The sequence below is a fragment of the Ictidomys tridecemlineatus genome, chromosome 12, assembly GCF_052094955.1.
Source record: "Ictidomys tridecemlineatus isolate mIctTri1 chromosome 12, mIctTri1.hap1, whole genome shotgun sequence".
NCBI classification, from domain to species: Eukaryota; Metazoa; Chordata; class Mammalia; order Rodentia; family Sciuridae; genus Ictidomys; species Ictidomys tridecemlineatus.
Genome location: NC_135488.1, coordinates 74,534,426 through 74,547,056, shown reverse-complemented (window position 1 = coordinate 74,547,056; position 12,631 = coordinate 74,534,426). Strand labels below are relative to the sequence as shown.

The window sequence follows — 12,631 nt, the reverse complement described above, 5'->3', positions numbered from 1 at the left end:
AATTTTGATCAGGTTTTTTGTTTTTGGTTTTGTAATGGGGATTGAACATAGGGGCAATTTAATACTGAGCTACATTCCAATCTTTTTATTTTTAGTTTTAAGGTAGGGTATTGTTAATTTGCTGAGAGTCTCACTAAGTTGCTGAGACAGGCTTTGAACTTGTCATCCTCTGTCTTTGCCTTCTTAACTTATCTGGGATTATAGGTATATGCCAGCACACCGTGCCTTTTCATCTTTAAAGATCTTCAGTTTCTTTCTTTAGTGTTCTGTGATTTTTAATCATAGATCTTCAATCCTTTGGTTAGATTTATTCTGTTTTTTTTTAGTCAATTGTAAGTCAAAATTATTTTTCCTGATTATTTTGCATTTGTTATTCATGTGTAGGAAATTTCTTTATTTTGATCTTGTATCCCATACTTCGCTGAATTTGTTTACTAACCTCAAAAGTTTTCTGGTAGAGGTTTTTTGGGGTCTTCTAAATATAGAATCCTATAATCTGCAAATGATTTGGGTTTGTTGTTTTCCTATTTATAGCCCTTCAACTCATTCTTTTGTTTACTGCTCTAGAAGAAACGTCAAGAACTATATTTAATAGCAGTGAGCACAGTGGACATCCTTGTCTTGTTACTGATTTTAGGGGGAAAGCTGAAAGCTGATGTTTTCTTTGGGTTTGTCATATATAGCATTTATAATGTTAAAGTAAGTTTCATCTCTTTATTGTTTCAACATTGTTTTTAACATGAATGGGTACTGAATTTTACCAAAGGTTTTTATGGATCTGTTGATGTGATCGTGTCATTTTTTGTCCTTAATTCTGTTTATGTGGTGGATTATATTTATTGATTTTTGAGTGTTGAACCAACCTTGAATTTCTGGAATGAATCCAACTTGATCATGATTCTGCAGTCTTTTTAATGCATTTTTAAATGGAGATTGCTACAATTTTACTAAGGATTTTTGCATCTGTGTTCATCAAAGATATTGATCTCCAATTTCCTTTCTTTAATATGTCCTTTATCTGGTTTGGGTATCAGGGTGACGCTGTCTTCACAGAATGGGTTGTGTTCTCCGTGTCCCACCATGCTTTGTATTTCATAGAATAATTTGAGAAGGATCAATAGCCTTCTTTAAAGTCTGTCCATTTGTATTTCTGTATTTGTAGGATTCAGGTAGTAATCCATCTGAAATTGGACTTTTCTTTGATGGAAGGCTTTTTATTAAAAACTTAAATGCTTCAAACATTTAAGTTTTTGTGTCCTTTTTTTTTCTTTTTAATAGGACATATATGTCTAGAAACTTTTCAGTATTTTCTAGATTTTCCAATGCATTGTAATACAGGTTTTTAAAATGGTCTTTATAGATCCTCTGGATTTCTCTAATGTCTGAGATAGTATCTCTGTTTTTATCTCTATTTTTGTTGATTTGGATTTTCTGTCTCTTTCATTAACCTGGTTAAGGATTTATCAGTCTTGTTTATCTTTTCAAAGAACCATTTCTTTGTTGCATCAATCTTTTGTATTATCTTTTTATTTCTATTTCATTAATTTTGGCTCTGATATTAATTATTTACTATCTTCTGCTGGTATTAGAATTAGTTTGTCCCTGCTTTTTTTTTTTTTTAGGGCCTTAGGATGAAACATCAGGTTGTTTGGGGATTTTCTGGTGTTTTTGTGTTTTTAATGTAGGCACTCAGTGCTATCATCCTTCCCCTTAGATGTGCTTTCATAGTGTCCCAGGGATTCTGATATGTTGTATCTCTATTCTCATTTCATTTCTTGGAATTTTTTTCTCTCATTTCTTCTATGAATCATTCATTATTTAAGTGTGCTTATTTTCCCTATGTTAAAATGATTTTTGTAGCTTTTCTTGCTATTTATTTTTAAATTCATCCCATTATTATCTGATAAAATGGAAGGAGTTATCTCAGGGTTTTTGTGGGGGTTTTGTTGTTGTTGTTGTTGTTTAGTGTGTGTGTGTATTTACTAAGACTTTGTATCCTAAAATATCTAATTTGGAGAGCATTCCATGAGCAGCTGAGACGAAAGTGAATCCTTTTTTGAAAAAAATTCTATGTTTAGATACACATGACAATAGAGTAATAGAATGTATTTTGACATACTATACATAAATGGACAATAATTTAGTATTATAAAGTGAATCTCATTGTTGATGAATGAAATATTCTATAGATGTTAAGTCCACTGGTTAATAGAATTTTACAGGTTTGAAGAGTTTTGCTTTAATGTCTGTATGACCTATTTATTGGGGTGAGAGGTGTGTGGAAATCACCTGCTATCACTGTATTAGAGCCTGTTAGTCAGCTTTTTGTTGCTATGTTCAAAATACTTGACCAGAATAACCTAGAAAAGTAAAAGTTTATGTTGGCTTACCATGTCAGAGATTAAGTCCACATCCTAAGCCCAGAATTAGCAGAACATTTGGTGGTAAAGGATATATCTGCTCAGCTCATTATAGTCAGGAAGCAGAAAGAGAGGAGAAGGGGCTGCAGGAAAGATGAACACACCCAGTGCATGTGCCCAGTGATCAGTCTCTTCCAATCACAACCCACCTGCATACAGTTACCACACAGTTAGTCCTTTCAAACTAGGTTAGATTAATTAAGTTACAGGTCTCATAATCATCATCGAAACTCTGAATGTTCCTGCATTAATATAGCAGCTTTTAGAGGGATACCTTTTATTCAAACCATAATATTCTTCCACTGGCCACTGAAAGCTCATGTCCAGCTCACAAAGCAAAATAAATTCAATCCATCTTCAAGAGTCCCTGTAGTCTTAACAGTCCCAACATTGCTCAAAAGTGCAAATTCAGAGTCTCATCTGAGACTCAAGGTAAACCCTTGGTTCTAATCCCTGTAAAAATGAAAAGCCCATTATATATATCCCATATACAATGGCACAGAGTAGACATTCTTATTCCAAAAGGAATAAACCAGGGGCATAGAAGAAGAGATAGAAAGAAAGACAAAATCCAGGACAGGTATTAGGTTCTGTAGCTCCAAATTTAGTATCTGGACAACATGGTAGCAAGATGTTCTCTTCAAAGGGTTTGGCAATCCCACTTCTTTGGCCTTGTCACAGTGCTCATAACATCTCTCTTAGCTTGGTTGTCTTCTTAGCTATGAACAGCCAGAAGCTATCATCAGCTTGTGGCCAGTCCATGTTACTGGCATTTCTTATCTAGGTGGTTTCCACTGCAGTTTCAGCTTCCATCTCACAGCTTCGTACACTCTTAGGCAGCCACAAGGATTCCCTAACCTTATCAGGTCTGCCTTTGAAATCTCAGTAGACATGTCCATGACCCCCTAATTCCAGCATCCTATACTCCATCAGAAAAAATATCTTGTAGATGATGTAAAGATCTTTGCCAGCTCCAGCAGTACTCAAGACACCTTGGACCAATGTTAAAAAGGCCTCTGAGTGCTTGGGTGGCTGAGCTTGGTGAAATGAATACTGAGGAAACAACTTTCTGGACACCCTGTGAAAGTTACTTGTCCCCATGATTTCTTAAAGAGATTTACTGTCACACCCTGAGCTTATAATGGATGTGGTCTTTTGGTCTTGCAAACTTCTAAGGCAAACTCTTATTGTTTCTGTACAAAGTACTTAGCATCTCTTTAGTGGCTCTAATCTCTTTTAACTGTCATACTGTATTTTCCCCAATTTGACACTTTTTTGGCCAAACTGCAAATTTTTAAAATCCTTCAGCTCTTCCTGCTCCTAATTCTTATGGTAAACCTTGTTATAAGCTGCCAGAAAAGTCTGTGCCACTGCCTGAATTCTGTGCTGCCTTGAAATTTCCTCTGACAAATTAATTCATCGATCACCTATAAATTCAGCCTCACACAGAGTTTCAGGATATGGGCAAAACATAGATTAACTTCTTTATCAAAATATACCACAAATGGCTTTTAGTCTGATACTCAATGGAATCCTAGTTTCTCTCTGAAACTCATGAGCACAGTCTTTACTGTCTGCAGTCCTATCAGTACACTTGTCTTCTGAGCTGCCACCAGAATTACTCATTATGCTCTACTTACAACATTCTAAGGCTTTTCCAGCCTGCATCTTCAAAATTTTCCATACTTGTCCCATAAACCAGTTCCAAAAACTTATGAAACATATGGCCATGTTAGTCATAGCAGTGACCCCACTTCTTGGTACCAGTCTTTATATTAGTCTTCTTTGTTGCTATGACTACAGTGGTAATCAGAACAACTTAGAGGAATAAAAGTTCATTTTGGCTCACAATTTCAGAGATTCATCCAGTTAGCTGTTTCCATTTCTCTGGGCCCAAGGTGAGCCAGAATGTCATGGCAGAGGATAGCTGATGGTCTCATTACAGTTGGGAGAAAAAGAGAGGCAGGGAAAGGGGCTACAGGGAAAATGAATCCTTCTATGTCAGACACTCATTTACCCACCTCCTCCAGTCAAATCTCACCTATCTATACTAACCATCCAGTTAACACATTCAAACTAGGTTGCACTGATTTAGGTTACAGGTCTCATGATCTAATCATATCAACTCTGAATATTCCTGCCTTAACACAAACCTTTTGAGGGATACCCTATATCCAAACCATGACAGGGTCTATCTAAGTCTTTATATTGAGTCCATTTAATGTAAGTAGGTTCCCCAATATTTGGGACATAAATTTCTCAATCTTTATATTAGGTGAATATAGATTTAGGACTGTTATACCGTTTTAGAAAACTGTTCTGTTTATCATTTTGAAAAATCTTCTATATGTTAATACTTAAATTCTACTTTCTCTAATTTTAACAATTCCAGCCTTATGATTAGTACTTACATAGTGTAACCTTTTCCATCCTTTTATGTTTAATCCACCTTTCTTGTATGCATGTGTCCTTTTATAAATAACATAGTTAAGTCTTGTATTTCCGTAAAATCTGACAAATACTACTCATTTATTGCTCCATTTCTATTTAATGTAATTATTGATGATATTTGTGTTTAATATATGATCTTGGCACATGCTTTCTTTATGTCTCACTTTTTCACTTAGGACTTTTTCACTTTTTTATTTTGGACCAATTTGAAAATTTTTCTCTTTTAAGCTTTTTTAACTGTATGCACTGGGCTTTTTAATTTTTTTAGTGGTTACTCTAGAGCAAGGAATAAGCAAACTATGGCCTACATGCCAAATTCAACAATCCACCTATTTTTGTAGTTTTGTTGAAAAACAGACATACTTATTCTCTTACTTATTGTCTGTGTCTTTTGTCATGAACTGCTGACTGAGCTGAGTAATTGCAAAAGGGACCATATGATCCCTCCAAACTATACTATTAAAACTGTTACAGAAAACTTTTCAAATCTCATCTCTAATGCATCTCTAATACAAATGTAATGTGACCCACATACATAATTTTAAGTCTTCTTATAGTCACATTTTAAAATATAGACAGGTAAAACATACTCTAATTAAACCAATATCCAAATATTATCATTTATAAAAATTGTTGAGATATTTGATCCTTTTTTCACATATCTTCAAAATTTGATTGCTATTTTATACTACCAGCACATGTTAGTTCAAATCAGCCATATTTCAAGTGTTCAAGTCATGAGATACCACAGCTCCTGAAATTGCAAAGTGTACATTTTAACTTACCACAATCTGCCTTATTAATAAACAAGTTCACAATTACAATATACTGCTATACCCCCTCCTTCATTGTTATACATTTTGCTTTACATAATAAATTCCATAATGCTTATTATTATTGCTACAAACAGTTCTTTCAAAGAAATTTTTAAAAGAAAATTTAATAAAGAAAAAAGAAAGAATTGGAGTACATGTAGCTCAATCATAATTTCAGCGATGTAGCTTACATTTGCCTAGCATGTGTTGAGGCCCTGGGTTCAATTCCCAGTAACCCCCAACACACATATACACACATACATAAAAGAATTAGAAGTCTTAAAAAGTTTAATATTTAGTTATTGGAATTTATACTATCAATAAATCTGAGTTTACATTTCATATCTTTTCCCTTCAGTGTAAAGAAATTCCTCTTATCATTCTGAGAGTATCTTTACTTTAATTTTACTTTTTATGGTGGAGGGAAAGCTGGATTTATATTTCATTTCTGCATTTAAAAGTATTTTGATCCTTAGCTATGCAATGAAGAAAACATAAGCATATTTTTATTTTATCCTGAAGTGATTATAGATTCAGAAATTGCAGAAATGATCTAGAGATCACCCTTAACCCAACTTCCCCCAATGAAAACATTTTATATAACCATGGTATAATTTTCAAAACCAGGAAATTGACATAGGTATATTACTATAATAATACATATTATTACTATATATAATTTATATTAGTGTACTTACTGAATAGACACAATTCCAATATCATCACTTTATTTTTCTACCAGACATCACCAATTTTTATGTTCACTGAAGTGCAACTTTTTTATTACATGTCTGGAATAAACAACATAATCACCCTACAAAACTGTTCTGTGACCACAAATCCTTTGTGGTGCCTTGTAGTGACATCCTTTCCTCATTCTTAATCCTGGATAGTATTATTTTTTTCTACATCTGTATAGTTTAGTAATTTTGAGCATGTCATATAAATCACCATTTTTATTCAACACAATACTGGAAGTCTCAGTATGAGCAACCAGATAAGAGAAAGAAATATAGGGCACAAAACCGGAAAGGAGGAAGGCCAGTTGTCACTTTTTATAGATGCCATGATCTTACATGTAGAAAACACTAAAGACTCCACCAAAAATTATTCAAAATAAATGAATTCAGCAAAGTTGTAGGATAAAAAAAAACTCAGTATATAAAAATCAAGAGCATTGCTGTATGCCAATAGCCAGTTATTTGAGAAAGAAATCCCATTTACAGTAGCTACAAAAAATTAAATACTGTGGAGTAAATTCAACAAAAAGGGAGAAAGATCTGCACAACAAAAACCATAAAACATTAGAGAGAAATTGAAGAGAATACAGTGATGGAAAGCTACCTTAGGAAATTGGTACTAAGCAGAAGCATTGTTGCTGTGATTATACATCAGATGATGTGGAGAAGTCTTAACTATTGGTTTGCTGGAAGAGTTTGGAAAAAAGTGGGCTAGAGAAATTCTAGAATGCTATGAGCCAAATTTAATGGGTGATATCAATGAGTGCTCAGAAGACCAGAATGCTGATAGAAACGATGATAGCAAAGACTGCTTGGTTTCAGATGGAAATGAGGACTCTATTAGCCATTAAACTACAGGCTGTCTTATACTGTACCAAAGAATTTAAAAACATCATGTCCATGCCCTGAGACTTTGTACAAGACTGAGTTTAAAGATGACAAACTAGTTTCTCTGGCTCAGCATTCAGGCAACAGCATGGATATTGTTTTAGCCAAATTCACCAAGAGAATCAAGAGCAAAGAGGAGCACAGCAGAAAAATTTGGAAAACTTGCAGTTTAACCAGAGAGGTAGCATATTAGTGCTTCCAACAAGGGTGCAGCTGCTAAAAAGATTAGTTTCACTAAAAAGAAGTGATGTACTTTGCACTGGGACAACAGGAAAGGTGCTTTGACAGCATCTTGTGAATCAAGAACACTGCATAGACCTCAGATTCAAAAGTGTAAATTTAAAGACTTGTGGTTAAGAAGATAGCCCCCACCCCATCTATCCGGGACCATGGGATTCATTCCAGCCAGCAAGGTACTCAGAGGCCATTCCAGTGGGATCCAGCACAGCTCATGTCAGCAGCAGACCCCACCATCACCCATGTGATGATGGTATTGCATGCATTAGTCGGGTATCATGGAGGATTTACACCAAGATTTCAGAGGAAAGCCTGGAAGGCCAGGCAGTGTGGGACAGGGCGAGAGACCCTGCAGGCATCTCCTGTCAGGGTGATGTGTGAAGCTATAAGAGTGAAGCCAAAGCCACACCAAGGACCACAGAAAGTTAGAGAGACCAGCATGTGGAATATCTGCCAAGGGGGGCTGCAAGCAGTGAGCAGAGCTAGCCAAAGACAGTGGCCATGTGGGCTACAGCCAGCAATGTGATGGGGGGGGGGCTACCCAAGCCATTGGGAGTCCATATTCTACCACTGTGTGCCCCAGATGCTGAAATTGGAGCTGTAGGATTTAATGTTTGCCATCCTGGATTTCAATCTTGACTTCATAGTGTTCCTCATGATTTTCCTATTCCAAACTTATGGAATGATAATCTTTATCTTGTGCAATGGGTGACTTTTTTATATTTTACAGGGGCTCACAGATAAATATGCTTTGACTCTTTTGAGATTTTTGGAATTGGACAATTGAGAAATGCTGGAACTTTTAAAATTTTGTAGACACTTGGATATGGATTAAATGCATTTTTAATTGTGAGATAGACATGAATATTCAGGGGCAGAGGTAGACTGCTGTATTTTAGATCTTGGCATTCCCCCAAGACTCATATGTTGAAGGTTTGGTCCCTAGGCCATGATGCTGTTAAGAGGTGGTAGAACCTTTAAGAGCTAAGGCCTAGTGGGAAAGTTTGGTTACTTAGAGCATCCCCCTGAGAGGGGATATTGGGACTTCTGCCCCTTCCTCTCACTTTCTGGCCACTCTGGTGAGTAGCTTCCTTCATTATGCATTCCTAATATAATGTACTATCTTGCCACAGACCCAATGGCAATAGGGCCAAGTGGCCATAAACAGAAATCTTTAAACCATGACCTAAAATAAAGCCTTCTATCTTTTGATTCTCAGATATTTTGTCACAGTGACAAAAAGCTAAAAAATATCTCTGGCTGCTTTGAAGATCTCCTTTTAATCTTTGACTTTCCTAGGCATGGTGATCTTTGTTGTGTTTGGGGTTTATTGAGCTTTTATCTATGGATTGGTGTCAGTCATGAAATTAGAAAAGTGTTCATCTATGACATCAGTTTGTTTCATGCCTTAACTCCTCCTCCTCCATGATCCAAAGACATGTATATTAGAATACTTCACCTTTTTCACATAAAATTGAGACACTTTATATTTTAAACATTTTATCTTCTTTGGATGTTTTCTTTTGCCTGACTTCTATACTTAACTGTAAAATCAGCTATTAAATCTAGGGCGTTTTTCCTTTTCTACATTTTTCATATTTTTGCTAATGTTTACCTGTCCACCATGTTAAATTTTTCCTTGATGTCCTTGAACATATTTATGTAGCTGTTATGCAGTCTTTGTTTGATAGTTGTCTGAACTGAGACATCTGAGTTCTTTTCTTGCCTGGTTATGGTTTACATTTTCATACATCCTATATGTAGTGAAGTATTTTTGTATACTGAGCACTGTGGATGCTATGGTCAGAATTTACAGCATTCCTTTAAAGAGTTTTGGGCTTGTTCTAGCAGTTAATGTACTGATCGTTCAACTTGATCTTGTCATAACTTTGCTTTAGGCTTTTGTGGCCTGATCTAGAGTAAGTGTAACTTAAATTGTGGACTTTTTGAAGTCTGGATTTTCTGTTCCTTGTTAGTTTTAGATGCCTCCTAATGGCTTTATATTTTTCTTCTGACTTTATCATTTTTTATCATGGGTTTTGATGGCAGAAGAGCCTGATACCCATTACTCATGGCCAGAGAAGTGGCATTTATATTTTCCAAGCTCTTATTTTTCAATTGTTTTTAATGTGCATTCAAGCCTAATAACTGCTGTAATGAAGGCTTTCTTGACAGCATCATTGACTTTTGGGACTGGATTATTTTTTGTGGGGTGGCTGTTCTTTATGTTGTAGGATGTTTAGCAACATTCCTAGTATTTCTCAGATGTCAAAAGTATCCCCTCCCTGTTGTGGCAACCCAAAATGTTTCTAGAAATTATTAAATGTTTTTGTCTTGAACTATTCAACTGTATGTGCAAAAGCAGCCATAAGTAATATCTTAAAAAATGGACAAAGTTGTGTTCCAGTAAACCTATTTAAAAAATTCAGATGGCAATTATTGCCAAGTTCTATTATAAACTATCTTTCCCAGTCAGACCTCAGAGACCAAATACTCTTAAGAGTACTTTCCCATTTGATGTCAATTGTTGGTGCTGAATGAGAAAATGAGCAGTATAGTTTACACAATAGATGGTTCTTAAAATTTTAGTAGCTTGATTTCTAACTATATGGAAATATTTCTTTCACATGTAAATTATATATAAATGCTGCTTAACTAATCAGTGATTCTCAGCCCTTAGAATTATGATTTGAAGGCACAGTTCTTTGAGAATGATTTACAATGTACTAGAATACTACTTATTTATCTTACCTCTAGTGAATGAAGTCAACAAGACTTAGGAAAACTGCATTAGTGTAACTTTGTTAGCTTTATTTCTCAACTAGTTTGTTTATTTTTAATAGGAAAGCTAAAGAGTCTTTTCAAAACATCTCTACTTTGTTTCTTGTGAATTATATAGAAATCCTTTTTTACCTTCTAAAACTCGATCCTGAAAGTGACTTTTTTGGGGTGGGGGAGAATTTTTGAAGGGTGACAATTTAGAAATTGAGCTTATACTGAAGAATGACGGTGTTGCAGATGTTTCTGAATGAAAATAACAAGAAGACTAAGGTGTTTCTGCTTTGTTTAATAAATTGAATAAGGAGAGGGCAATCCAAGGATTACCAAAGTGAAGAAGAAACAGAACAACTCCTGACTTTCAGCCACTTAAGTAGTGAGGAAAAAACTGATTCCTGAGGCTCTGATCCACATGGAGGATGGTGAAAACATTGAAGCAACTTCTGAAATGTGTATTTAACTAACCAGTTAACTTAGTATCTATTCAGTCTGTCCTGTTTGGGCTTCACAACTTTGCAACAATTGTGACACATCATCCACTGTGAATTTTTCCTGGTGTGTATACAGCCTCATCCTTTACTCAGTAAATAAAGCAGGGATCGTTTGACTTGCCAAGATATGCAAGGTTGAGACTAGTGGCCAAAAGCTTGACCATCTTGCCCAGAGAATTGTTTTTTTCATATTTTGTTTTTAATTGTACACTATTTAATGAAATGGTCTATTTGTTTTAAAAAGAACCATCCAATGACTCTGATTTGATTAAATTTTATTTAGCATTCATACAGAATATTCAAAAGACAAAAAAATCTAACAAACTATATATGTATTTTTTTCCATAGGAAGGCAGAAAGAGAAGACAAAAATATTGTGAGTCTTCAGAACTTCTGAATGAAATAAACAGTTTTCCCCCAAAATCTAGCTATGTGCAGTTCTCAAATTCATTTTATGAGCCCTATCAAGATTTTACCAATTCAGATGTAATCAGCAAGTCAAGGTCTCCTCCTTGGTACACACATACTTCCCCAATTGGTACAGGGGTCACAGACTTAGAAAGTTCTACAGGACTCTGGCCTATAATTTCCCAGTTTACTCTTAGTGAAGAGGCAAAGGCAGATGTATATTATTATGGCTTCATCATAGTTTTCCTTTTGATATTAGTATGTCTTGCTTTATGTATTCTCTGAAGATATCAAATAAAATCCTTTTAATAAAGTTTCTACTTCTTCATAGAAATGCTTATTTCAGGGTTTCCTTCCAGACATTTTCAAGGTAATTGGCTGAAAAAAATATATATGTGTTTTTAAAGTTCGTGAACACTAAAATTCTTTATGCTAGAAATAATATCACTATACAGTTTGGGACATCATTTTCTAAAGTTTCAAGTAAATGAGGAAATATAGAAAAGGAGTTCTTAGAGAAAACTTTTCTCACTAGGTAAATAGAGAATGTGTTTCAAAAAGTTTCAGATAAGCTGATATTCTCTATAGGTGTCTTTTATAACATTAATAAAAGGCACATTTTATGAATTGTGATAAACACTTTGCTTACCTTACTACAGTATGGACATTCACCAAAGATGATATTAAAACTCTGTCTACTAGTGAGTAGTCCTCTCAACCACTGGAGATTTAAAAAAGAGAAAAAAAAGCATGATTCCAGATGGTTAACCTTATGAATTGTTTAATTATTAGAGTAAGAAATACATTTTTAGCCCTTGGTTCAGTTCCAAGCACCACTAGGGATTGGGTAGGGGGAGACACATTTCTTGAGCCAAATAATACCAGAGTATTATTAAGTTGAATAACAAGAGGAGATCAACGTGGAATAGTCTGTTAAAGTTAAATTTCGTATTACAAAAGTACATGTTCCCTTAGCGTTCTATAATCAGACCTGATATTTATGTAATATAAATTGATGTTTGTATCTGAAGTCTATTGGTATGGTGTATATAGTTCCGAATGCTATCTTTAACCAGAAAAGTGTGATTGTTGCATTTCTTCTATGGTTAAATTCAGCCTGAAAAATAAGGTACTGTACCGTATGTTAATTCCCTCACCTCAGTGCTGCCACCAGAATGAATCTACGGAGCTTGCACTGGGATATTGTACCACCAACTTAATCTGTTATGCAAAAAACAGTCTGCAAATATATTCTGGATAGATTTTTCTCCCTCCTTGGATACTTTAAGCATCTCTTCATTTACTAGTAATTATGATAAGGAAATGAAAATACACAAGCAGCTGAATAAACTGGTAAAAGAAATTAAGGCAAAAGGGGATCACAACTGAATAAACAAATTTGT

At 34.9% G+C, this 12,631-nt stretch overlaps 2 protein-coding genes across 7 annotated transcripts in view; one reads left to right on the top strand and one right to left on the bottom strand.

The window, feature by feature from the left end:
- Positions 1–12,631, top strand: part of Vrk2 (VRK serine/threonine kinase 2) — a 195,560-nt gene that overhangs the window by 89,648 nt on the left and 93,281 nt on the right. For 3 of the 5 annotated variants that reach the window (XM_013357222.4, XM_078029149.1, XM_040270935.2), the window contains exon 13: positions 11,169–11,544. The exons of 1 other annotated variant lie outside the window; for it this stretch is intronic. In XM_013357222.4, the coding sequence (XP_013212676.2) occupies positions 11,169–11,513 (345 nt within the window). In that variant the 3' untranslated portion in view covers positions 11,514–11,544. Of the gene's footprint in view, positions 1–11,168; positions 11,545–12,631 lie in introns of those variants that run through there. One more of the 5 variants, XM_078029151.1, reaches the window with a different exon arrangement.
- The window catches only part of Fancl (FA complementation group L), a 92,409-nt gene that overhangs the window by 18,567 nt on the left and 61,211 nt on the right, over positions 1–12,631 (bottom strand). Inside the window, exons 13-14 of one of the 2 annotated variants that reach the window (XM_005322031.3) lie at positions 11,878–11,949; positions 11,079–11,606 (exon numbers count right to left, since the gene is read on the bottom strand). In XM_005322031.3, coding sequence (XP_005322088.1) covers positions 11,571–11,606; positions 11,878–11,949 — 108 coding nt within the window. In that variant the 3' untranslated portion in view covers positions 11,079–11,570. Of the gene's footprint in view, positions 1–11,078; positions 11,607–11,877; positions 11,950–12,631 lie in introns of those variants that run through there. The other variant, XM_040270938.2, reaches the window with a different exon arrangement.